Source organism: Micromys minutus (genome assembly GCF_963924665.1).
Source record: "Micromys minutus genome assembly, chromosome: 32".
NCBI classification, from domain to species: domain Eukaryota; kingdom Metazoa; phylum Chordata; class Mammalia; order Rodentia; family Muridae; genus Micromys; species Micromys minutus.
The window spans coordinates 11,606,209-11,630,423 of NC_137967.1; the positions used below are offsets into that span (position 1 = coordinate 11,606,209).

General features: G+C 43.2%; 1 protein-coding gene across 1 annotated transcript in view; it reads left to right on the top strand.

Annotated features, from left to right (window-relative positions):
- The window catches only part of TDRD12 (tudor domain containing 12), a gene marked incomplete at its 5' end in the record, with an annotated part of 46,645 nt that extends 22,973 nt beyond the window's left edge, over positions 1 to 23,672 (top strand). Inside the window, 21 exon segments of the mRNA XM_080908210.1 lie at positions 684 to 744; positions 1,066 to 1,173; positions 4,689 to 4,874; positions 6,488 to 6,644; positions 7,077 to 7,204; positions 8,094 to 8,285; positions 8,595 to 8,723; positions 9,383 to 9,500; positions 10,173 to 10,312; positions 10,440 to 10,660; positions 12,672 to 12,771; positions 14,424 to 14,611; positions 15,271 to 15,481; positions 17,471 to 17,563; positions 19,495 to 19,667; positions 21,155 to 21,252; positions 22,348 to 22,411; positions 22,490 to 22,603; positions 22,683 to 22,836; positions 22,923 to 22,989; positions 23,437 to 23,672. Of these exon segments, the coding sequence (XP_080764336.1) occupies positions 684 to 744; positions 1,066 to 1,173; positions 4,689 to 4,874; positions 6,488 to 6,644; positions 7,077 to 7,204; positions 8,094 to 8,285; positions 8,595 to 8,723; positions 9,383 to 9,500; positions 10,173 to 10,312; positions 10,440 to 10,660; positions 12,672 to 12,771; positions 14,424 to 14,611; positions 15,271 to 15,481; positions 17,471 to 17,563; positions 19,495 to 19,667; positions 21,155 to 21,252; positions 22,348 to 22,411; positions 22,490 to 22,603; positions 22,683 to 22,836; positions 22,923 to 22,989; positions 23,437 to 23,531 (2,797 nt within the window). The 3' untranslated portion in view covers positions 23,532 to 23,672.
- Positions 23,673 to 24,215: the final 543 nt, after the last annotated feature.

Consider the following 24,215-nt stretch of genomic DNA (forward strand, 5'->3'; position numbering starts at 1 on the left):
CTTTGAGTTGTTTACTTTCTGAATTTAAGAAGTGTTCCTGAAAGGTGGAGTGTTTTCCCTTCCCAAAGAACTCCCATTGGTTTCATCTGCTCATAGAAATTCTGTGTCCTGGAGCTTCCTTCCTTCCTGTTGCTATTAAAAAAAAAATCTGAGCCAGGCAGTGTTGGTGCATGGCTTCAATAATAGTCTGTAGACTTGAATGGGGTTTCAGGAAAGAATGTGGTTCACTGTGTGACCACCATACTTCTCCAGCTCCCACCTCAGAAAATGGTGTGACTTCTCTGCTGCTCTCACCAATACTATATTGAGGGGTGAGTGGGTCCAGGTATAAAGAAAAGCACTTTCAAATAACTTCCTTTCTGCATTAGCAAAGACAACTCCTCATTTGGTATTTTCTGATTATAAAATAAAGCTGATAATTGAACTAGTGTCTCTGACTTTAGCTGGGCCCCCTTTTAAACACTGTGCAGGACGCTGGTGATAGGGGTTGCAGCTCAGATGCCAGCCCAGGTTTTGAGTGGGAAACAGGAAACTAGTGTGACCTCCATGGTCCTCGAATAGTAGTGAAGCCAGCAAGACAGAGCACAGTGTTTTCTCGCCACAGGGCAAGAGTTAAGTATGATTTCAGTGGGGGAAATGTTAACTACTTCCTTCTTCAAGTTGTCCTTTAAACTGCTTTACAGATTACTGCAGTTTCTAAATCCTGATCCTTTGAGAGCTGATGAGATCTCTGACCTGCACCAGGTATTATAAACTCTAGAAATAGAAGATCAAATGAGAGAAATTGGTAGTGTTTATTAAGCCTCCCTTCAGACTCCCTTAGATAGGTTTTCCCCAAGTCCTGGATTTGCAGAATCTAGTGAGCCACTGCTGTAGTGCCTGTGTTTTATTAGGGCAACAATTATCTTTAATTTGGGTGGTTGTATGTGTTTTCCAGGAAGCACGTGTTTCTAGGTTTTTACATGATGATCTACAAGTAAACAGTTTTCTTCTTGGTAAAGCTCTTAATACTCTGCCACCTATTGAAGGAAGACCTGGCTGTTGTCTAATGTCTGTGTCGGTTAGTTGCAGAAGGTGAAGCTGGGCACTCTGCAGCCTGGCGTGGTGCTCCGGAACAGGATTGAGCCCTGCCTCACCCTGGATAAGTCACCTCTGTCGGCAGACCTGAAGAAGGTGAACGTGTTCTTAAAGCCAGACTCCTGAGGAAATGCCAGTCTTTTCCAACACAGAGGGTTGCTTTGTTTGCTTTGTCTGTTCTGTTCTAAGAGCAGTGGGTATGGAATCTAGGGCTTCATGCATCCTGGGTATGCATTTATCACCAACCATAGCCAAGTCCCATAGGAGAATTTTAAATAAACACTTCTAAGGCTACATTGAATAACTTTTGCTTCTGAAATTCTCTTGAAATCTTTTGTTTATTTCTCATATATTTATAAGTCCAGATTAACTTCTCAGATTAATTCTTTTATAGAAAAACCCATTATGCAACTGTTAGTCCCTGAAGTAGTTTACTTTTCTTTTCTTTTCTTTTCTTTCTTTCTCTCTTTCTTTCTTTCTCTCTCTCTTTCTTTCTTTCTTTCTTTTTTCTTCTTTTTGACAGTTTCTCTGTGCAGCCCTGACTGTTCTGGAACACACTCTATAGACCAGGCTGGCCTCGAACTCAGAAAGAACTTCCTGCCTTTGCGACCTGAGTGCTGGGACTAAAGGCATGTGCCATCACCATCTAGCTTTTCTGAAGTAAATGTTCAGATGGGCCTTTGAGGGAGGTTAGAATACATTTTAGGACAGTTGTTTGTTTACCCATCCTTCCCAACATTCCATTATAGCCTAGAGATGTCTCTTGGTTATGTTTCCTTCCTGATTTTAAAGAAAAGGCTAAGATTTGTTTTTGAATAGTAGAAAGCCAAACCACAAGAATAAACAGAATGGGGGGAGGTTGTGAGGTATTGAGTAGGGAAGAGATTTTACAGGGTGTAGACAGGTGCAGAATGGCTGACGTAATAGGGCAGGAGGGAACGGGGACAATTAAACAGCCACACTCTGCTTATTGATTGGTTATTGTTGTTGTTTGGGTTTACTTGTTTCTCAAGACAGGGTTTCTCTGTGTATCCCTGGCTGTCCTGGAACTCACTCTGTAGACCAGGCTGACCTCGAACTCACAGAGATCTTCCAGCCATTGCCTCCAAAATGCTGGGATTAAAAAACTTTTTTTGTTTTATTTTTCTTGAAGTCTGTTTCATGATTGTGCCCTCCGAGTGTGTATTATTCTAAGTGGTGGATAACTAGAGTCACTTCTGGAGTGTTTCATGATACTGTTTAAAACTGTCCCAGTCAAAGTGCCTGCCTGCCGCCCTGTCTTCCTGCAGTGTTAGGATTCCTGATGACAAGGTTTGCCTCGCCATCTGAGCTGTCGGGACAGTCTCTTCACTGTGAACAAACTGCTGACTGCAAACATTCTGACCACAACCCTTTACCTAAAAAAGGAGAATCAAACCAGACTCTGCAGGGAGCAGAGACTGCTAGAAAGTAGGCATCACTGGGTGCAGTACTGTGGGCCTGCACTCTGAGCAACTCCGGAGGCTGAGAAACAAGGATTTCTTGAGCTCAGGACTTTGGAGTCCCCATGGGCAGCATAATGAGACTTGATTTCTAACAAAGAGACTACTCCCAGAGATACAAGAAGATATTGTGTCCACTTAACAGTAACAGTGTTTTTGTTTGTGTTTCTGCTTTTGAAGTGCAGGGACTTCCTATCAACTGGACCATGATCTTGTCATAATTGACCATAGTGACAAACACAAGGGGAGAGGAGGAACCCTTGCTTGCTGGATGTGTCCCTAGCCCTACTGTGAATGAGAAGCCATTAGTCACTCACTGATGTTCTCCAGGCCTGAGGAAGCAAGCAGCTGTGCCTTGACCACATCTATCCAGATCTGCAAGAAGGCCGATGTTGAAGGTCTCAGGGGAAGAGGTGCTGTTCAAACAGGAATGCCCCATGAATATTAACCACAGCAAACCACTCGGCATGCTGTTGGCAGTGTTGTAAACAAGCATGGTTCCTGTCAAGAGAATCACTATGTGTCTTGATTGGACATACATTCTAGAGAGCTGATTGGTTCCTGAAACACGTACAAGAAAATGACGGGGAAAGGAAGCCAAAGATGAGTGTATCTGGGTTCAACTGAGGCTCCCGCTGGTCCAGCCAGAGAAGTGCTTTGTGAGAGCTAAACGAAGCACTGAGCTGTTGGATCTGTTCCCTGTGGATTCTTGCCTTAATATACAAGAAGAAAAGGACCGAACCTGAACTTTAAATGGGGTACTGATGTAGTTTATACATGCAATCTCGAAGAACAATTCACATACAGCTAGAGTTACATGAAAACCTCTTAACACACAAAGTTGAAGGACAAACATTCAGAAATGAAAGAAGTAACAAAAGCATCTTTACAAGCAATAGGTCTGAGGCATGAAGTGCAAGTGAACAGAGAGAACATTTAAGTCTGAAAAACCGGATTGCTAGAAAAGGGGAGCAGAGCAAGAGGTTCTCTGAGGAGGGACAGTGCTGTTTTGTGGACCTGAGTGACATGAATTCCCATCTTGACAATGAGTTCCTACCTAGCACAAACAAGCAGACTTGAATGAGCACTGGCTTTGACCCATCGAACTCAGATACAGAGGTCATGAAAGCTGCTGTGGAAGAATGATCCCTCAGAGGTCAGGGGTCAGAGACTGCAGGCTTGTACCAGCTTGTACCAGGCTCATTCCAGCCCTACAGAGGTCTATACTTGGGTACTCAGCTGTGTGGGTAGAAATAGCTTTTCAGGTTTGTAAAATCTCAGGGAAATGTATTTCCTCTACACTATGTCCAGAAACTACTGAAGTCTCTTCTCCACAAGAGTGTCAAGAATGAAAATTATGTGAGCTGCAGGCAAAAGAGCAAGCGGCCATGTGGCCCTTCAGCTCAGCTGGAAGCTCAGGGCTTTGGGAAGGAGGGTAACCTTTTGGGAAATCACACTTGTGATCGCAGGCTTCTGAAACATTCTGGTGTTAGTGATAGAGAATAATGTGCCAATGAAAGCATGTGTTTTAAAAAGGCTGAGGTAGGTAAGGTGGCATGTGTCTGAAATCCCAGCACCTGGGACGCTGTGGCAAGAGGTTCAAAAGTTTGGGCCTGGAGAGATGGCTCAACAGTAGAGTGCTTGTTCTTGTAGAAGACCCAGCTTGGTTTTCAGCACCCACATGGTTCTCAGAATTGTCTGTCCAACTCCAGTGGAGCTTGTGGCCTTCTTCCTGCGTGGACACAGTGCACAGACGACACACGCAGCCAGAGCACCCATTTGTGCGAAGGAGTCTGGGGCTAGCCTGCAACAGCGAGGCAGATGGGCCGGCATATTATTAAGGGACTAGGAAGCAAAGCCACATTCTTGTTGTAGTGTGCTGTAGTCATCTGGTTGGGGCTGGCTACTTGGTAGACCCTTTAATAGGTTCAGGGAACCAATAGTTTTTAATAGGGATTTGATACTTGGGAAGCATCCATGCAGAACTTATAGTAGGTCTTGGGAGAGCATCAGAATAAGCCATGTGTGCAGGTGTCCTGGTGGTGACAGGTGTGTGGAGCTCTGAGAGGGAAGGTTTCCTTGTCATTTATGTGTTTCTCTTCCCCTCTCCCCCCACTGCCTTCTCTGTAGGCTCTTCAAAGAAACAAGTTCCCGGGACCCAGCCACACTGCATCTTACTCTTGGCCTCCTATTGCACGTGGCTGTGATGTGGTTGTCATTTCTCACTGTGGAAATGACCCCTTGTTGTACCTGCCACCGCTGCTTACGGTTTTGCAGATAGGGGGCTGCTACAAGTCATTACCAAGTAGAAATGGAGTAAGTTGGAGATCATTTTGAAATGGATTAAATGTTTGTTTTCAAATGACATATCTGTTTGGTAAAGAAAAGATTGTATTACCCGAACGGCTTGACTAGAAGCTGAATTAATCAGCCTGGCTTGCTGGCACAGGCTAATTTTCCCAGTATTTGGGACACTGAGGCAATAGGATAAAATTTTGAGGCCAGCCTGGGCCAAATAGTGGAATTGTCTCAGATACACACATTAGTACTGTGTTTGGACAAGGCAAATCTGGGCTATTGGAAAGTAGCCTTTGCTTTCTTTTCTTTTTTTTTTTTTTTCTTTTTTTTTTCTTTTCTTTTTTTTTTTTTTGTGTGTGTGTTGTTTGTGTCTCTTAAGTCCCCGATGACTTTTCCTGTGGTCCATCCATGGGCCCTAGCTGGGCACAAGAGTCATGGTTTTTAGAGTTGAGTGTAGAGTCTCCAAAATGACCTTAGCATAATTCCTATAATTGTCACCCCAGCGGATGAGATGGTCAGTTCATGTCTTGTTACTGTGTCACATGAGAACATTGGTGTAAAGGAAGCTGTTGGCTTAACTAACCAGTGGTGAGTATATGATTAGAGGTTCAGTCTCTGTTGTAATTCTCTGTGTTATAATCTTTCCCCATGGATAAGAAAGGAGGGAAACGAGACATAAGGACAGACTGGTGGTGGCTAGTGCCTCACTGGGTTTGGGTATCTAGAGAACAGTTGTTACAAAACCTCCATCCAAGAACATAGCACAAAAGATACCGTACAGAAGGTCCCACATGCACCATAAAGCACATGTGGCAAGGATGCCTACTCAGAGTTTAAAAGCATACGTTTTGTGTTTTGTGTTGTTTTTCCTAATCCTGCCATGCAGTGTGATGATTTATCTTTGGAATTTACACTAGTTATTATTGACTTCAGTGGGTGCATTTACACCCCTGAATTAGGTTAGCAAGTAGATGAGCCCAGCTGATGGTGAAAATACCATTTTGTGCTGTGGCAGAGCCCCTTTTAGGGCTGAGAGTGGCATCCGGCCCTTACTCCTGTATTTCCTCTGTTTTCTCCTTGCTCCCGTGGGCAGCCTGCTTTTGGGCCTGTGGAGAAGGTGGCACTTGAGTAAGAAACTCCCCAGTAAGTGTTGGCACGTGGGCCACCTGGGGAGTCTGCAGACTGATGGAGAGCTGAGCTCAGAAGGCTGGGGAAGGCCTCTCCTTGGGAAGGGGCAAGGGCTCTTTCAAGCCACTCATTCATCCTAGTGCTTAGGAACAGGGACGGAGCCAGACTGCTGCGGTCTTTGTTTCTTGCTTATGTATTAGCTGTGCAGCCATGAGGAGTGACTTCACCTCTGTTCCTCAGACTCACCCTGTGGAATAAAGAATGCTTGGCCCTGCCCTGTAAGTGGAGGTGAAGGTGTAAAAGACTTAGGGAGTGCTTTAGCTCGCTTAAGAACTGGTTCAGTATTTCTAATCCCACTCTAGTGAAATGATATCTCTGCTCATCTGTATGATGACAGTAGCTAACGACTTATTCTGTGCCAGGAGGTGGTCTGGATGTTTCACATATACTATGCTCGATTCCTAACAACTGTCCCAATCATTTGAATCTGTTTGTCTTTGCAGCCTCTTGCAGTCATCGTGTGTCCTGGGTGGAAAAAGGCTCAGTTTATTTTTGAGTTGTTGGGAGACTATAGCATGTCCTCCAGGCCTCTTCATCCTGTGTTATTAACAATTGGACTTCACAAAGATGAAGCCAAAAATATGAAGCTTCCAAGGGGGTGTAAGCATCCTTTCCAAGCTTGTTGGTTTTCTTTGCAGAAGTCAGTGAGCTTGCCTAGGTAGCTGGGACCTCAGTTGCTAGCTGTTGGCCCTGACTTGACTTCTTAGTTACCAGTGGGTACCAGTGGTGAAGGTTCGGTCTTGACTCACATCTCTGAGAAGACTGCATGATTCATTCGGTCGTCCTATGTTACTGAACATTCACTGCCAGAAGCTGAGCACAGGGCTGAGGAAATCTGCCTTTTAGACAAACAGCTGTGGCAGCTGGGGGTGTGGTCAGATACTGCGGGCTCAGACAGGGTGGACGGGCTTGCTTGCTTTGCTCACACAGTAGAAAATGACTGCTGAGAAGGAAGTGGAATCATGGTGAAGGAAGTATTGGAGAAACTGGGGAAAAAACCTAAACGGTGTTCATTGTTTTTTCTAAATGTAGGTGATGTGATTGTCACAACGCCACACAGCCTTTTGAGACTTCTCACATACCGGAGCTTGTTATTTCTTAGACTCTGCCACCTGGTTCTGGATGAAGTGCACGTCCTGTTCTTTGAAGCTAATGAGCAAGTGAGTATGGACATATTGTGTGTCCACTGCTATTCACCATAGCACAGACGTCTCTGAAATGTGTCAGCCCTTCACTGATTTAATGGTGCGGTACTATTCTGTAGCAGGATTGCTATTGCTTATAACAACTTATTTTGGACCTGTGCCTCGTGCATGCTGGGGAAATGCTCTCCTGCTGAGCCATATCCTCTGAGTTGTTTGAAGCATTTGTTAGGAGCTGAGAAGCTAACCAAGGGCAATATTTTGGGGAGTGATGGTAGCGCCCCCCCCTCCCGTAAGGCTCAGGCTTTGTCTCTTAGTGCATGTGTGGCGCCTTTGAAGTCTCAGAGCGCATCCCAAGCTGGTTCTTAGCTGCTCAGCTCTGCATCATCGCTTGTCTGAGCAGTGGACCGTCTGTCGGCCTCATGCCATCACACTGCACACTGCTTGTCCCTGAAGAAACCGGGGCCTGCCCTGGCTTTTGCTTTGTTTTCCATGCCAACTTGTAAACAGTGGGTTCCTGTTTGCTTAGTTCCTCATTTACCTTGGCTACTTAGATTGGAAATTAATGCAAACTGATCATTGTGTCTATTCGTCTATGTGTTGGTTGTTTTTATTAGATAGGGGTCATCTTTCTGTGAGTTTTGTGAAGTCTTTAGTAGAAGCATGCTCATCCCTTGTCACACACACCAAGATGCTGTTTGTGGCTTAATTCCATCCCAGTAGAATTTTACAGTGTTTATTGGTTGACAGTGCATTTTCTTCTTTTAAAAAAGGTTTTTTTTTTCTTTTTCTTTTTGGAAAACCTTTCAATACACTAAAAACATCAGATAGACAGTCCTTGAATTCTGTGTTCTAGCTAATCCTTTGCTCTATTTTGAAACAAAGATTAAATTTACTAATTTTTCAGATGTTTGCCATATTAGATAACTTTAAAAAAAACGTTGAAGTGGAGGATCGGGAGTCTGCGCCACACCAGATTATAGCCGTGGGTGTTCACTGGAACAGACACGTAGACCATCTAGTCAAAGAGTTCATGAAGGATCCCTATGTCGTGATCACCGCCCTTGAGGAGGCTGCCCTCTACGGCAATGTCCAGCAGGTGATGGGGGGACGGTGTTCCTCAGAAAACCGACACATTCCTATACACACACTCTCACTCTCCTGTTATTTAAAACAGAGATAGTTTTGCAAATAGTGTTTCACATTAAGCAGCCCCTTGAATACAAGCAAATTGTATTCATGCTGCCTGTTAGATGGTAACTGGTTTCACCCTCAAATTTGTAAGCATGAGTTACATTTATATTCATTGCAGTTGCATTCTTTTCTGTGACAAGTGTGATCTCTCTGGGAAGTGCAGCTGCAGTGCTTTGACACCACAGAACCACCTGTTTCTGTGTTTCTTCAGCAGATAGTGCATCTGTGCCTGGAGTGCGAGAAAACCTCCACTTTACTCCAAGTGCTTGACTTTGTGCCAAGTCAGGCCCAGAAGACCTTGATCTTCACCTGCTCTGTAGCAGAGACAGAGATTGTTTGTAAGGTAAGCCTAGCCTCACACTGGGACATTTCCACCATTGGTGGGAGCCAAAGCAGGAATGTGCAGAGAGGTAGGGAGATGTAGTCTCACAAGATAGCACAGGCCCTGGAGGAGGAGCCCTGCTCTGTGGCCATGTCAGGTGAAGTGTGCAGGCTTTGGTTGGTTAAAACGTGAGCATCAGTATTGGTGAGAAAACCAAGAAGATCATATACATCATAGACAGAAGAGCCAAACGTATTGTAAGATTTATCCTATTTAATCTAATTCTATAAACATTCATGCTAAAGTGTAGAAACAAAGCCAAATACAAATGTAAAACTCAGCACCATGTCTTACTTTCCATCATAATTAGCAGCAGCATATAGCTTAAAGGGCCATATTAAGGGTAGCATGAATATCTGATGTAGATATACACACATGTACATGTGCACAGATGTATACACATGTGTACATTGCACAGACATTCGTGTTATCTTAGAGAGAAATTGTTATGCAAATAGTGTTTCACTTAAAGCAGATCTTTAGATTGAAACTGTAGAGCCTCGGAGATGGTTTATACTCTCGCTGCTAATTCAAAGGTGACACTGGTCGTCACCAGTACAGCCATTGACTGAGCTCACGTGGGCATGATGGTGAACTGATGGCTTTGATTTCATCTATAGGTAGTAGAAAGCAATTCAATATTTTGCTTGAAAATGCATAAAGAAATGACTTTTAACTTAAGAAGCATTTTGGAACAGTGGAAGAAGAAGTTGAGTTCTGGCTCCCACATTGTATTAAGTAAGTACTTTAATTTCTATTTAGACAAGACTGAACAGTAGGGATCATTTCTTCATTTATCTTTCTCATCTTCAGATGCCTCATGATTTTTAAGGTTTCAGAATTCAATCTAAAATAAAAATTAGTCTCCTTCTTAAAAGGAAAATCTAGGTCCCCAACGCTCTCAGCTTAGCAGGCAGAGTTCTTCCTGGAGTTCCAGTTTGGGCTCACCTACATATAAAGTCTTTGTTGGTCTGTGTATTTGCATGTTTCTTCATTTATTCATACATTCATGCATGCATCTGTAATGATATTAAGGTTAATAACAGAAATAAAAAGGTCAAGGTGTACAGAGCAAGCGAAAACTCTATGGGCAGCCTGATTAGCAATTTTTCAAGCTAAAAGAGACATCATTGTCCTCTCCAATTTTGTCAGTATACTGTAACATTTTTCAGGAGAGGAGGAGAAAGATGGTTCTTAGCATATTAAAGGTGTGTTACAGGTTGTGGGTGTAGCTTAATGGTTGAGCTTTTTGCCTAACAGGCATAAGGCTTGATGTCAGTCCCTCTGCACCTCAAATAAGGAAGCAAAATGTGGTACAGAAACATGGTACAGTGTGGGTTCTGGGCCTGTTTATCAGAGTTCATGCAGAAACACCCATTTATGGGGCCTTGTGGGAATTCTTTTCTCCAGCCTTAACAGATGACTGCATACCACTCCTGGCCATCACTGATGCCACGTGCGTGGTTCACTTCAGCTTTCCTTCCTCGCCAAAAGTATTCGGTGGACGCCTGTATTGCATGTCTGATCATTTTCAGAGTTTAACTGAACAGGTTTGGTCAGTTTTTATTTCTTGGTGTGTGTGTGTGTGTGTGTGTGTGAGTGTGATGCTACAAAGCTTTATTGAGTGAGATCAGATTGGTATGGATGATCTGCCTCTTATTCATCTCCAATCTTAAGGGTTCACCTGCAGAGCAGGGAGATAAGAAGACTAAATCTGTCCTGCTGCTGACGGAGAGGAATGCAAACCATGCTGTCGGTGTCCTCAGATACTTGGAGCGAGCAGATGCCAAAATTCCATCAGAGCTGTATGAGTTTACCGCAGGGGTCTTGGAAGCCAAAGAAGATAAAAAGGCCAGAAGACCTCTTTGTCCATATCTTAAAGCTTTTGGCTTTTGCAAGTAAGCCAGAGCTTTTTTTAACTTGGGTAGTACCATGCATTGAAATTCATAGGTAACAAACCAGTTCCTTGATGAAACTATCACACATGGATCTCTCTGTGTCAACCCACGAATTGCAAAAGAAGCACCCAGATATTTTCACATGGTCTTCCAGACCTAACTACCTACCTATAGCTGTTAGCACTGGCAAGCTTTGGGGTTTTTAAAGTGATACATACTAATGCAATACAGAGTACTAGTTCCATACATGTACATACAGTGCACGGGCCAAGTCTAACCTTATCCTCCTAACCTCCCACATCCCTTTCCAGTTTGTAGTGATCACACAAGTACTTTCTGGTGTGCTTGAGTTTTAAGTTTCCACATGGAAGAGGACATGTAATACTCGTTCTTTCGTGACTGATTTGTTTTACTAATTTCCTCCATTTGCTACAATGTGGAGGACCTCATTTTCCTCCACAACTGAACACCACAGTGCTGTGCGTGCACCCCATTTTCTTTTCACATTGATTTATTGATGAATATTGTCATGTTAGATTGATTTTTCTGTTACTATAAAATATTCTGATCAAAAGGAACTTAGAGGGCTGGAGAGATGGCTCAGAGATTAAGAGCACTGACCGCTCTTCCAGAGGTCCTGAGTTCAATTCCCAGCAACCACATGGTGACTCACAACCATCTGTAATGGGATCTGATGCCCTCTTCTGATGTGTCTGAAGACAGTGACAGTGTACTCATATACATAAAATAAATAAATAAATCTTTAAAAAAAAGGAACTTAGATAGGAAAAGGTTTATTTCAGTTTATGTTTTTATTTTTATGTTGTGGCTTTATAATCTGTTCTGTGATTCTATTGCCACATGTGTATCCACTTTTAGCTAATGGGCCTGTGGCAGTTGGCAGTTGGGGGTGTTATGTCTATTAATGTTCTCTTGCATGCTTTTTAGGGATATATGTGCATTCTTTTGGGTAACATAGTGGAGGAGAGGCTTATACCTTAGAGGTTAATTGGTCTTCATTGTAGATTATAGTGATGTGTCTTGAGGGGCTGGAGAGACAGTCCAGCAGCTAAGCGTACTAGCTGCTCTTCCAGAGGCCCCAGGTTAGATTCTCAGCACCCCAGTGACAAATCACAGCCATCCATTCCTCTAGCTCCAGAGGACCCATTGCTCTCTTCTGGTCTTTTGTGGGCAGTAGTTATACATAAGGTGCATAGACATAAGTGCAGGCAAAACATCCGCACACATGGAATAAAAACACAAAATTTAAAAGCATAAAAATGTCTCAAGGAATAGTAAAGTGCTCTGTTCTTTGAGCTTATCCAGGCTTAATTAAAGAGTGGAGTTATTCTTACATTTCGACTTTAGTGCCCTCTTCAGTCTTTAGCTGCTTAGCATTTAAATGTTTGGAATAAAACTTTTCTGATTGTAGCTACAGTTCAGTTTCCTGGATATGTCTTAACACATGGAATGAATTTAGAATCATAGCTAGTCCATGTAAAAGACACAAGCCAGATATTTTATTTACAAATCACAAGCCAAGGTTGGGCAGGTTTGGAGCTATACTAACTTATTCTCCAGCTGTAAAGTTCCTTGTTCCTTGCTGTTTCTCCTGGCCACATGCTCATCACGGTCTATCTTCTCTCCTAGCTGCCTCCTCTGTTATCCTCCTCCTCTTCCTCCTCCTTTCTTTCTCTCTCCCTTCCCCCCTCACAACCCCCTGACTCGATCCTTCAGTCCCACCTTTTTCCCTTCACTGCCAAAATCACAGGCTCTAGCCTTTTATTGGCCACTTGAATTGGGGCGAAGGTTCACATAGCATCACTTGGTACAGATAAGGACCTGCTTATTGGGGGCAACCACATATTGAGAAGCCAGTATTTCTTTAGAATTAGAAGATATGCTAAAGCAGTATTCTACATATAAACAGCATCAGACCAACCCACTACATCAACACTTCCTGTTAACGTATTTTCTTCTTGTTTTAAAATCTAGTCCTTTTTTTCCTCAGAGACAAAAGGATTTGTCCTGACCGGCACCACATTAATCCAGAAATGGACATCCCAAGGAAATTATCCAATCAAACTCTACCAGTGTTTGGACACATTAGGGTAAATTCTGCTAGCATCTTTTGTTTGGTGGTTAACAGTTATTTTTATGAAAACTTTTTGTTATAATTTTTATTAGTTTTATTGAGCATTTTATATAATGTGTTTTGATCATATTTATCTTGCTCTTCCACCCCCTCCCTTACCCACCTGACTTGGTGTGACACAAAGCTATAGAGTCGTTTGTGCTGCCCACGTACTTTTAGCAGTGTGGCTTTCCACTGGAGCGTGGTGGATCTGCCAGGGGCTCCGCTCTTAGAGAAAACAAACAGAGAAAAAGCCAAAGCTTGATATAGAGGTTACGTGGACAGCTTTTTACCTAGTTGAGACAGGTGCTCTTGTTTCTGTCTTGTTGGCTTCAGACTAGCTAGCGCCAGCCTTCCTGCCTACCTCCACCTTGTTCTGTGCATACCACCACCTGCGGCTTCTTAACATAGAGTTGGGCTCACACTTAGGCCTTCGGGCTTTTACACACTGCGCATCTTGTTGACCCAGCCTTCCTGATCAGGATATGTATGTACCTTTTTGAGGGGCCACCATTCCAATCTAATATAGTTTTCGTTATTGACATGCTTTTTCTTTAATTTCTAATTTTCTAACTCATTTTTAAGTTTTCCTAATTGAGATTTATGTTGGTATTTTCTAGGGGAAAGTGCTGAAGAGTGATTCTAGAGACCCTTGAGCATACTTCCCTTTAGTGCTAAATATATAACCCCAATACACTTGAGTTTATTCTTTTATGTAAGGGATAATCTTTTCAATTATTGTGTCATTAGGTAAGGTCTCACTGTATAGCTCTGCTTAGCCTGGAACTCCCTTTCTGGCGAGGTTCCATAGCGGCAGGAGGCTTCATGCGGGCAGCTATGGGGGAATTGTTATCAGCAGTCTTAGTTATGGAATGTTTTTAGCCATAAAGAAAAATAAAGTTGTGTATTTTACAAAAAAATAAATGTTTTGGGAGATAGCATATTAAGTGAATTAAGCCAATCTCAGAAAGGGAAATATATATTCTTCCTATTGATTTTATATAACCACATAAAATCATAGTTATACAGTAAATGAAAGTAGAAGTAGAATTGTCTAAGGCAACAAAGAGGACAAACATGAGGAGGGAGGGCAAGACAGAGGTGGGTGAGGAATTGGGATGTGTGTGAGTTAATGTGTTCACCATATTTACCTATACAAAAACTTTAAAATACACAAACAATAATTTCAATTAAAAAGTGAACATAGGAGCATATCACTAAATTTACTTATTGTGTATACGCATATGAGTGCATAGGTACAGGTCAGAGGTCAAAGGTCATTCTCTCTATCCTTTATGTAGGCTCTAGAATCCATGGACCCAACAACAGGTCCTCAGGGGCTGTAAGCGAGGACCTCTACTAGCTGAGCCACCTTTTTGGCACTAATACGAAGTTTTCGAAAGATGGAATTTTCTCTAATATATCCTCTGTTAAGTTTAAAATAAGCCATGATTATCTGTGCATATGATATTTCTCTTGTTCTGGTCCAGTGTTTGGCCTGTTTCCTGCTTATTCTTCTGTCTTTTGTGCATACCTTGGGTTCCTAGTGTGCTTGCTGATTTCTGCAGCTGTCACTTGTATGGGTTTTACTTCATTGTCTCCTACGTTTGTTCATTGTATTTATTTCAGGTAATACCTTTTTACATTTCAAATGCAACCAATTACTTTGGTCGTATAATTGATAAACATGTGGATCTTTATGAAACTCTCAATGCAGAAATGAATGAATATTTTAAGGATCCCAGTAATAAAACTGCTGCTGAAAAGGTGGAGAATTTGGGGTTGTATGGATTAGAAGAGAAAACACTTTTCCAGAGGTAAATTGCAATCTCTCTACAGTTGTGAGACATGAGTAAATTCTGTAGTGTCAGATGCTTACTCTCACCACTGTCTTGTTATGTGAGTGTGTGAACCTTGAGCCTGGCCACCTCCCAGGAAGGTGGTGCTTGTACACTGCACTCAAAACTTCCTGTACACATGTTGATATCACACCCTGCTAGCTCCTGAGCACAGAGTGCAGTGGCCATCTTACTCCCCTAGTTATTGATCTGTCGGTGACTCCAGCTAGTTCCTGGTCTGTCACTGTATAGCACCCACACCCCTTCAACTTCTTGAATTTCTCTCAGATTCCTATAAAAGAGGCACTGCTTTCATTTTACAGAAAAGCAAGTGTGGCGATGTTCTGGTTGAGTAAGTTGTCTAAGGCCAGCTCAGTGGATGGCACAGTTACTGTCCAGTGCCCCACTCGTGTGCTGGTTTGCACCTACCTTTCTGAATGCACATGGCCTGCACTCTTAGCCTTCTTTCAGACCCCAGAGCCTGTCCTGTGTTAACGTCTGTTACAGCATCAGATACAGGGTTGTTCTATGGTTGTGTGTGCTTTAGACCGTCTGCCAGCTAAGGTCTTCTCTGCTGCAGTGTAGCAGAATAAGGAGGCCTCCATTTTGGATTTCCTGATGTCCCTGCTGTTTTTTAGGGTTCAGGTGTTGGAAGTGAACCAGAAGGAAGACAGCTGGGGTTTGGGGAGTGCCCTGGTGAAGTTCATAGATGAAGGCAGGACTAAGCTCATCACAAGAGACCAGCTGCTGCTGCTCCCAGAGAAGTTCCACAGTCTGCCCCCTCAGGCTGTGGAGTTCATTGTGTGTAGGGTTAAACCAGCTGACAGTGAGATGGAATGGAACCCAAAGGTGGGTTACTTTAGCTTCTTACGTCTTATTGATTTAGGAGTATATCTAACCAAGAATATACAAAGAATTGCTACTTAGTTTGAGTTTCTATATGTAGAAGGATTTTTGTTTTTAACATGGGGTCTCACTGCCCAGGATAATCTTGAATTAGATTCAAACAGCCCTCTGGATTAGCCTTGTAAATTAGCTGGGACTATAGCTCCTAGTGTTTATTAGAGTCTTTTTAAAATTATTTTATTAGATATTCTCTGTATTTACATTTCAAATGTTATTCCCATCCCCACCCCACCCTCGTTTATTAAAGTCTTAAATTCAAGCCTTTGCCTAAACAGTTTTAGAAGCATGATTTTCTGAGGTCCTTTCCTGAAAGCGTGCCACTGTAAGTGAACTCTAGTACCACACTAGAGGTGCCAAGGGCTTCAGGCATTGTAGCCCTAGTCATTAGTGTTCTGTCTTGGATGGGCTCAGTTTTGAGAAAGAAGACAATATGAGTACCTTTGCAAATAGGGTCACAGGTTATGGACTTTCCCTGGAGGGGTCAAATGATTCTGTCAGGACTGGGAGCATGGATTGGGAGAGAGACCAGGGAGTGTGGGAGAGGGGGTTCATGCCAGAACCGGTCACAAAGATACAAGGGATCATCAGTCAGTTAGGGTACCAAGAGCAAAGAAAAATGCCTGTTCCATGCAATGTAATACCATTTCACTCAGTCACATGGCAGTCTGAGATAGGTTTGGGGCTGATACAGTCCCAGTTATTGCCAAAGCAATGAGTTCTGTTTATAACAATGCACCTGATTCTAGAAGGTTTATGGAAGCTGGTTAATGAGAGATGAGATTAGCCATTATGATGCAAATTGAAAATTAGCTAGGTTTTAAACAGGATTAAACACTGCCTAGTGAGTGAGTTAGTATTGATTTAGATGCACCTTGAAGTTCTAAGTTTAATCGATAGCTTTTTCCACCTGCAAATCTTCCTCCTTTGTTCTAATAAGAACTTACTGAATGTCCATTGTATGTTAGGGCCATGCTGAGTTCTGCACCTATCAGGAAGAAGGCCATAGTCTTGTCCTTTGTGAAACCCTTGCTCTATAAAGATGGCTTAACCAAGAGTCTCACTGAAGGACAGCCTTCTGTAGAAATGGGAGGTCCTAGTTAGGGTTGCAGTTGCTATGATGAAACACCATGACTAAAAGAAAGTTCTAGAAGTAAGAGTTTATTTGGCTCACATTGCAGTCCATCACTGAAGGGAGCAGGGCAGGAACCTGGTGGCAAGAGCTGAAGCAGAGGCCATGGAGAGGTGCTGCTTACTGGCTTGCTTCCCCTGGCTTGGTCAGCCTGCTTTCTTATAGAACCCAGAACCCAGAACCACCAGCCCAGGGACAGCCTCTCCCACAATGGGCTGACCCTCCCTCATCAGTATTCATTCATCAATCCTAATTTTTAAAATGCCTTATGGCCAGATCTTAATGGAGGCATTTTCTCAATCTCCTTTCAGATAACTTAGCTTGTATCAAAGTGATAAAAACTAGACAGCACATGGAACAAGCTTTCCTGTGAGTTGCTACCAGTTCATTCACTGTCCCGGGGCATTGAAATCATCTATGACAAGGGCCAACTCTCTCCTGTCGTGCTTTATAGGGATTAAAGTAGCGTGAGCAATAACTCAGTCAGGTCTTGTCTGTTGTGGCCCTTCCTGAGAGGAAAGTGCTAATGTGCTGAGGTTGATAAAGAATGCAGCATTACATGTCCAAAGGCACAGACCCCCTCTTGTTGTCAGAGCTCACATGAGGTCTTGGGCAAGTCCTGCACCTTTGCACACCTACTCCGTTAAATTCTGCTTCACCTTTGATAAGAAAGGAGGCTGACCTCATAGAGCTGTTTTGAGAAGCAGGTGCAATATGTAGGATGTCCTATGTACCGTACAGCATGTGTAGGGTAAGATGCTTGCCTAAAGCCTCCGTTGAAGAACAAAGGCGCTTTTTTTCAGGTTACTAGATACATTCATCATAAAATTGTTGGGAAAATTCATGACGCCAAGGTGGTACTCGCTCTCGGAAATACTCTTTGGATTGATCCAATGGTAAGTGTCTGTTTTCTTCAAAAGAAATCTGCTTGGATGGCCCCCAGAAATGATGCAGAGGATTCTAGTTTGTTTTTAGAAATGGAGGTTTATTTGAGGCTCTGATAGGGGAGATGTTTTCACGTTATTTGGGTCATAGGTTTGGGATGGATTTCATTTTTCTTTGGTGAGATATTTTTTCATGGTGATAATGCATGTGGGCATTTTGTGTAATGCACATCTATATCGTAACTTGAGTTCATGAATCTTTCCTTACTGCACATTGCATTCTCCAATATTTACAGGGGTGCTTCATTTTACCCTTCAAATTATAAATCACAGATTATTCCATGGGTTTCAGAGCCTTCTGTCCAACCCATTTGAGAAGCCACAGGTGAGAGTCTGCAGCCGGAGTGCTTGCCTTCCCTAGTTCCTGAAGCCCTGGGGCATGCAGGGCACTCACTAATGAGGAGTCCTGTTCTTGGCACTCAGCTGTTCCTGTGTTCACCACTTTCTGCCCTGTTGCTTCACTGTGCATTCGTTGAGCCCCCACTATGTGCTAAGGCCATACTGTATCCTTGAGTTTTACATGTGGGGAAAAGATCCTATGGTGCCAAAGTGGAGAAGAAAGTGTGACCCAGTGACATGTAGTGCAGAGGCCTGTATGTCTTTGCTGATGCTGTCCCTTCTGTTTGCCCCTCAAGAATTCTTCACAGTTCTGCTGCATCAGACAGACCTTACTTGTTTTGATTACTTAAAATATTTAAAGAAATTCAGTACCTATCTGTTGAAAATACATTTCATAATGCTGGGAAAGCTTTACCGCATTAGAGTGGAGAGTTTAAACATAAGATTAATAAGATTAATGAATTAGAGAAAAATTTTAGGATATTAAGACCAAGTAAGCAGAGAGGAGTCTAAAGTAGTGTTGGCATAGTTAGGATTATAGTTGTTCTTTTTAGGGAAAAAAAACTTTTTTGCTTTATTAAGCAATGGTTTTATGGGTTTTTTTTCTGTTTTCTTTCAATATAATCAAAATAAGAAGCAAAAAAGAGGGGCTGGGCGATGGCTCAGTGTTAAAGAGCACTGACGCTCTTCTGAGGACTGCATTTCCAACACCTGTGTGGTAGCTCACAGCTGCCTCATGCTCTCTTCTGGCCTCTGGGTACCAGACACATATATGATGCATAGATATACATGTAAGCAAAGCATCCATCACATAAAAATAAATGTTTCTAAAGAAGAAACAGAAAAAAAGAAAACCCACTTGAAAACATGTTTCCACAGCTATAAAATGACTACCAAAGGGGAACAGCACCCCAGCTTGTCTTCCCAGAGTCACCCTCCCCTCACTCTGAGTGAGGTAGACTCTTCTGTGCATCCCTCTGTTGGAGTGTGTGCTCAGCCCATCTTGTCCTTCCACAGAAGAAAGCACCTGACCTGTGTCCACACCTCTCTACACAGGAATCCCAAGGTTGTAGGTTTTCATGGCAAGTCTTCCTTAAATTGCACAACTTGAAGTGTTCTGTCTGGAGAAAAGACAAGTAGATAAAGTGGGGTAGAACACAGGACTAGCCTTGGCCCGATGAGTCCTTTCAAGGCACATGAGAAATCTGAGCCTTGTCAAGAGGCCGAAGGAAGGGAAGAAGGAAGAAAGCACAAAGGGTTTGTGTCTGGTTACAGCCTCCTAGATTGCTGTCCACTAAGGTACCTTACTACAGTTCTGCCCACAACGCAGAACCATGCAGTGTGGGCTGAGGGCTGAGAGGATTCTGCCATCACCTCAGTGATAAAATATCTGGCTGCTGCTGCAGGAAGCCCTTGCATACTGAGACGTGTATCCACGTGCATCAAGGAAGACCAGGCTGAGAGAGTGCTCATGACCCAGTCAAGATTCATTAACATTTGTAATGTGACTCTTACAAGTGTTACTTCTCCCCCTTCTGTTGAAGGTGCATGTTACAAAACTTTCAAATCTAAAAACCTCAATCATTGATTATAATGTTCGAGCTGAAATTTTGTCCATGGGAATGGGAATTGATAATTCAGAACACCTAGAACAACTGAAAAAACTATACAAAGAAGCTAAACTGCCAGCCTTTGAGAACCTTCCAGGCCAGACCTCGTAAGTGCATTTCTGTCTCCCTTTGGAAAAGTTGTTTGGTTTTACAAAACATAACAAGGGGGTGGGCAGGCGGGCATACTTGTATCCCATATGGTGGAGGCAGTGATGGAGGCCCTGCCAGTTCCAGGGTTGTGAGCTAGGTTCATATAAACAGATCAGAAGCCTCCAGAGACTTTAGAGATGCCTGTATCTGCCGTGCAGGTGTCTACTTATGTTCTCTAAAAGCCTGTGCACAGTGAACTGCACTGTCATCCATAAGCACTGGAACTGGGCTTCCTTCCTTTATTTTGAGCTACATGACTGCTGTGCTGGTTGTTTTGTCAATTTGACACAATTTGACACCAAGACATATCTTGGAAGAGGGAACCTGGATTAAGAAATGCTTCCACAAAAAGGGCAATAGGCATTTTCTTAGTGTTTGATGGGAGGAGGACCCAGCTCTCTCTGGATGCTACCACTCCTGGGCTGGTGGTCCTGGGTTGTATAAGAAAACAGGATGAAAATCCATGAGAAGCATGGCTCTTGCTTCCAGCTTCCTGCCCTGCCCTCCTTCACTGATGGATTGTGATGTGAAACTGGAAACTGAGAAAACTGAGATAAACCCTTTCCTCTCCAATTGCTCTTGGTCGTGGTGTTCTATTGCAGCAATAGAAACCCCACAACTGATTATCTACTTAAAGAGCCAAAAGATTAATGATACATCTCCTTAAATGTTTTGTGACAAAGTCTGTACATAGTCCTGGCTGTCCTAGAACTTGCTGTGTAGAGTAGGCTGTCCTTGAACTCAAGAGATCTGCTTGCCTCTACCTTCCAAGAGTTGGGATCAAAGGCATGTACCACCACTCCTGGCTGCATTTTGTGTGTGTGTGTGTGTGTGTGTGTGTGTATTTTAAAGAGGTGGTCACCTGAACAAGGTAATCTCTAATTAGCTAATAGGTAAAAACAAAAGGGTACTGTGTTGGATTTAGTAGATTTCTGTGCATAAAGATAAGAAAAAATTCTTTGAAGCCACATCTTACTCTTACCTCTCTACCTTCCTGCCTCACTGAGCTCCTGCCCCACTGATTCTTACTTTTTTATGAAACCAATATTTTTAGAAGCTGACCCAAACTAGTAGTAGACTCTGGGAAAGACATGGGAGGAGACAGGTGGAGAAGATGAGAAACTAGTTGTGTGCCTGGGCTCTTCTCTCCTGTGTGAGTGGAGTTTATGTGCTCGTCTTCCCAGTTCAGGGAGCTTGAAGGAAAGGCCAGCTGAGCCAATGAGAGGGCGCTTTTCTCTGACCTAGATCACACCCCTCACACACACCATATGCATGATTGCAGCAAGAGCACATGGAGCCAAGCTGACTGGCTTGTTGTCTGTGGTCCACACAGACTCCGGGTAGGTCTGACCTAAGGATGACAAGCACCTAAGTTGTTTAACCTCTGTACTCTCTTTTGCCAGAGTCTCCTCAAGGCCATTTAACCTCTGCCTCTTCTGTTCAGGATACCTACAACAGTGGGAGACACCATGTGTCTGCAAGGAGACAAAGGTACCCAAGGAGGGGCTGGTTCCCAGGTGGACTCAGACAACCAAAAGCCTGGTTAGTACCTGTATTGAAAAGAAGCTTAACCTCACGTTGTGACTTTCCCATATTTAGGCTTCACTTCTTCTGAAGAACTGAACACAGCACAGCCCACACTGACAGGACTGAGCTGCTGCTGGGTGCCAGTGACTCTTCCTCAGTGTGGCTGTCTCTGTGGGGTGTATTTAAGCAGTGAAAACTTAAATATACTGGCTGAAAGTTTGCAGGACCTGCCTCCCCCTCCCCCCGCCCCCAGTGACCCAGCCTTTTCTCCTATCATGGCCAGATTTGCTGAATTAGAAGCATGTTGTATACACCGCAGCTTCCTCCAGTCTGAAACACAATGTGGCTTAACTTACATTATAGTCTGTAATATGAATTCCTAGTGTTTATTTTGTACCAGGGGGTTATTGAGAACACTAAGGTTGTTTCTCAGGTGCTATTGTGATTAAAACGGCTTTTTTTTTTCTTGCATTGCTGTGAATCATACCTAGAGCCTTGTTTTATGTTTTAAATACTTTGGGTAGAGAGTCTATCTTCCTGTCTTAGAGACGGTTTGTTCAGCAGCTGTTCTGTCTGAATGTCTCTGCTCTGGAAGCTGGCAGCTAAGGGTACAGGAAGCGGCTGCCGGTGCCCCACACCAGCGGTGCAGTGTACACCAGCGGTGCAGTGTGGCTCTTCTTCAGGGGCAACTGTGCTGTCCTGTTAAATTCTACTATTTGAAAGTTTACTATATTTTAGATTATTGTGACAGTTTGCCAAATTATGTGCTTTTTAGTTTTTTCTATTCATTATTTACTACTAGATACCTGAGTTTTAATGAAATTTGTTTTCTTTGTGTTTGTTTTTTAAGACAGGGTCTCTCTACATATCTCTGGGTATGTAGTCCTGGAACTCACTATGTAGACCTGGCTGGCCTCCATTTCACAAAAATTGGCCTGCCTCTGCCTCCTGGGATTAAAGGTGTGACCACCACATCCAGCTGAAATGTATATATACTCTTAACCATAGTTCTGCATGTAAAAGTTGCTTTTCCTTGGGTACAAAAAAAAAAAAATGTGTGTTTGTGTGTTATATATAAAATCTGGAAATTTTAACATTGATTTTGTGCAGGAGTTTTATCTGAAGACATTGGCCATGAGACTGTTAGCAAAGCTCCACAGCCACATGTGAGAAGGTATGCGCTTCTGCTGCTCTCCCCTCCCCGCCTGCGCCTGCACACTCACGAGTACAAAACTCTTCTCTTTCCTTCTAGCTTTCACCCACAAATAAAGTGGTTCCAAAAGGATGATGTGGTCATCTTAAAGATAAAAATAAGGAATGTCAAAGATTATAAGTGTAAATTCTTTACAGATAGAGTCATTTTCAGGTAGGTTTGTGTGTATCTGATAAAGTTGAACTCACATACAACATTTTAGATGGCTGACTCTATTTTTATTGAAAACTAGTGCCTGGGTAGGAGACAAGTTTTACTTGGCTGATATGGAACTGCAAGGTGACATAAGGAAAGATGAGTGCAAATGCATAATTAAGAATGACGAACCACTAATCACACTTACAAAAGAGAAACGGGCATGCTGGTGTGGCCTCCTCAAGCAGAGGGTGAGTTGGTGTGCCTGTGGCTGGCTGCTGCTGACCATGAGTATTGTGTGTCCACTTAAACACCTGTGTCCCCTCTTGTTGCACAGAATCCTAATGTGGCTTTTGACTTTGACCACTGGGAGGAGTGTGAAGAGGACAGCCCTTTCTCCAAGGGTGAGATGGGCAGGGTGGGGCAGGGAGATTGGGTGGACACAAACTGTTCTTAGGAATTCTGCCTTTGTGGAAATAGGCTATTAACAAACGCCCCTAAAAACTGGGGTTGATCTTGGTGCTGAGTGTTCTAGTATGAGTATGTAATGGTCCTTAGAAATGAGCATGCTTCTTCATCTGTTCTGAGTGCAGGGGGAACCCATAGCTTCATGTATGATAGGAAAGCACTCTGCCATTCAGCTGCACCATCAGTTCCATCATACACCTTCTAACCCTTTACAGCATCCTTAGAACTGTTTGAGAGCAGACATGTATCTGCTCATTGCTTGCTTAAATAATTTGCAAGAAAACCAGAGTTAGACTCATGGGACATTTGCTACACTAACCAAACTAATGGGCATGGGTAATTAGCCTGTACTAAACTATTTTCAATAATACCAATTCTTCTAGTCGTAAATTCTAAAAGCCTGTCCTGCAAAGTGGCAACATTGGCCGAGAGCAGTGGCTCCTCTTCAGACGCTACGGATGGGAGTGAGAGCGAATGAGACTGAGCGAACCAACACCAGAGTGAGAAGACAAGACAGACCTGGACACACAAGTCACAGCCATTGCCAAACGACAGTCTGCAATCAGGGACACCTCTAATTTTAGCATCCTGGAGATTGAGGCAGGAGGATTGCGAGTTCGAGGGCAGCCTGGCCTATGTAGGGAGGTTCTGTCTCCAAAAATGTCTTTTCACCAAAGTGTAACCCAAGCTTATGCAGTGTGTACTCTCATTGACTCTCTCAGCTCATCCTGACTACTCAGTGTAGACACAGCAAACCTAACATTAGGTAGTGGATTGTTCTTGTCAGGAGTTGTCTCCTCATTTGCCATGTAGACCTGAGTGGACACTGCTCAAAAGTTGTTCTACACACAGAAACTGAAGTTTCCATCCTCCACTTTTACACCCAGCTGTGCTAGCCAGCCCCTTTACCATGGGACCTAAGTGCATGGACTGCTGCCATGCAGATGCCCCCTAACTTTCCCTGGCTTTGATAGCTGGTAAGAGATACAAATTGACTTCTTTTCCCAAAGGCAAGGTCGCAGTTGCCTCAGCTTAGTGCGACCAAATGACTTCCAGGACCCTGGGTAGAACTTCCTTTCAGAAATGCTAAGACTTACTAACCTTCAGAACACCCAGATGAGGTGAGTCCTGAGAACACTAATAGGAACTTTGAATGTGGCTA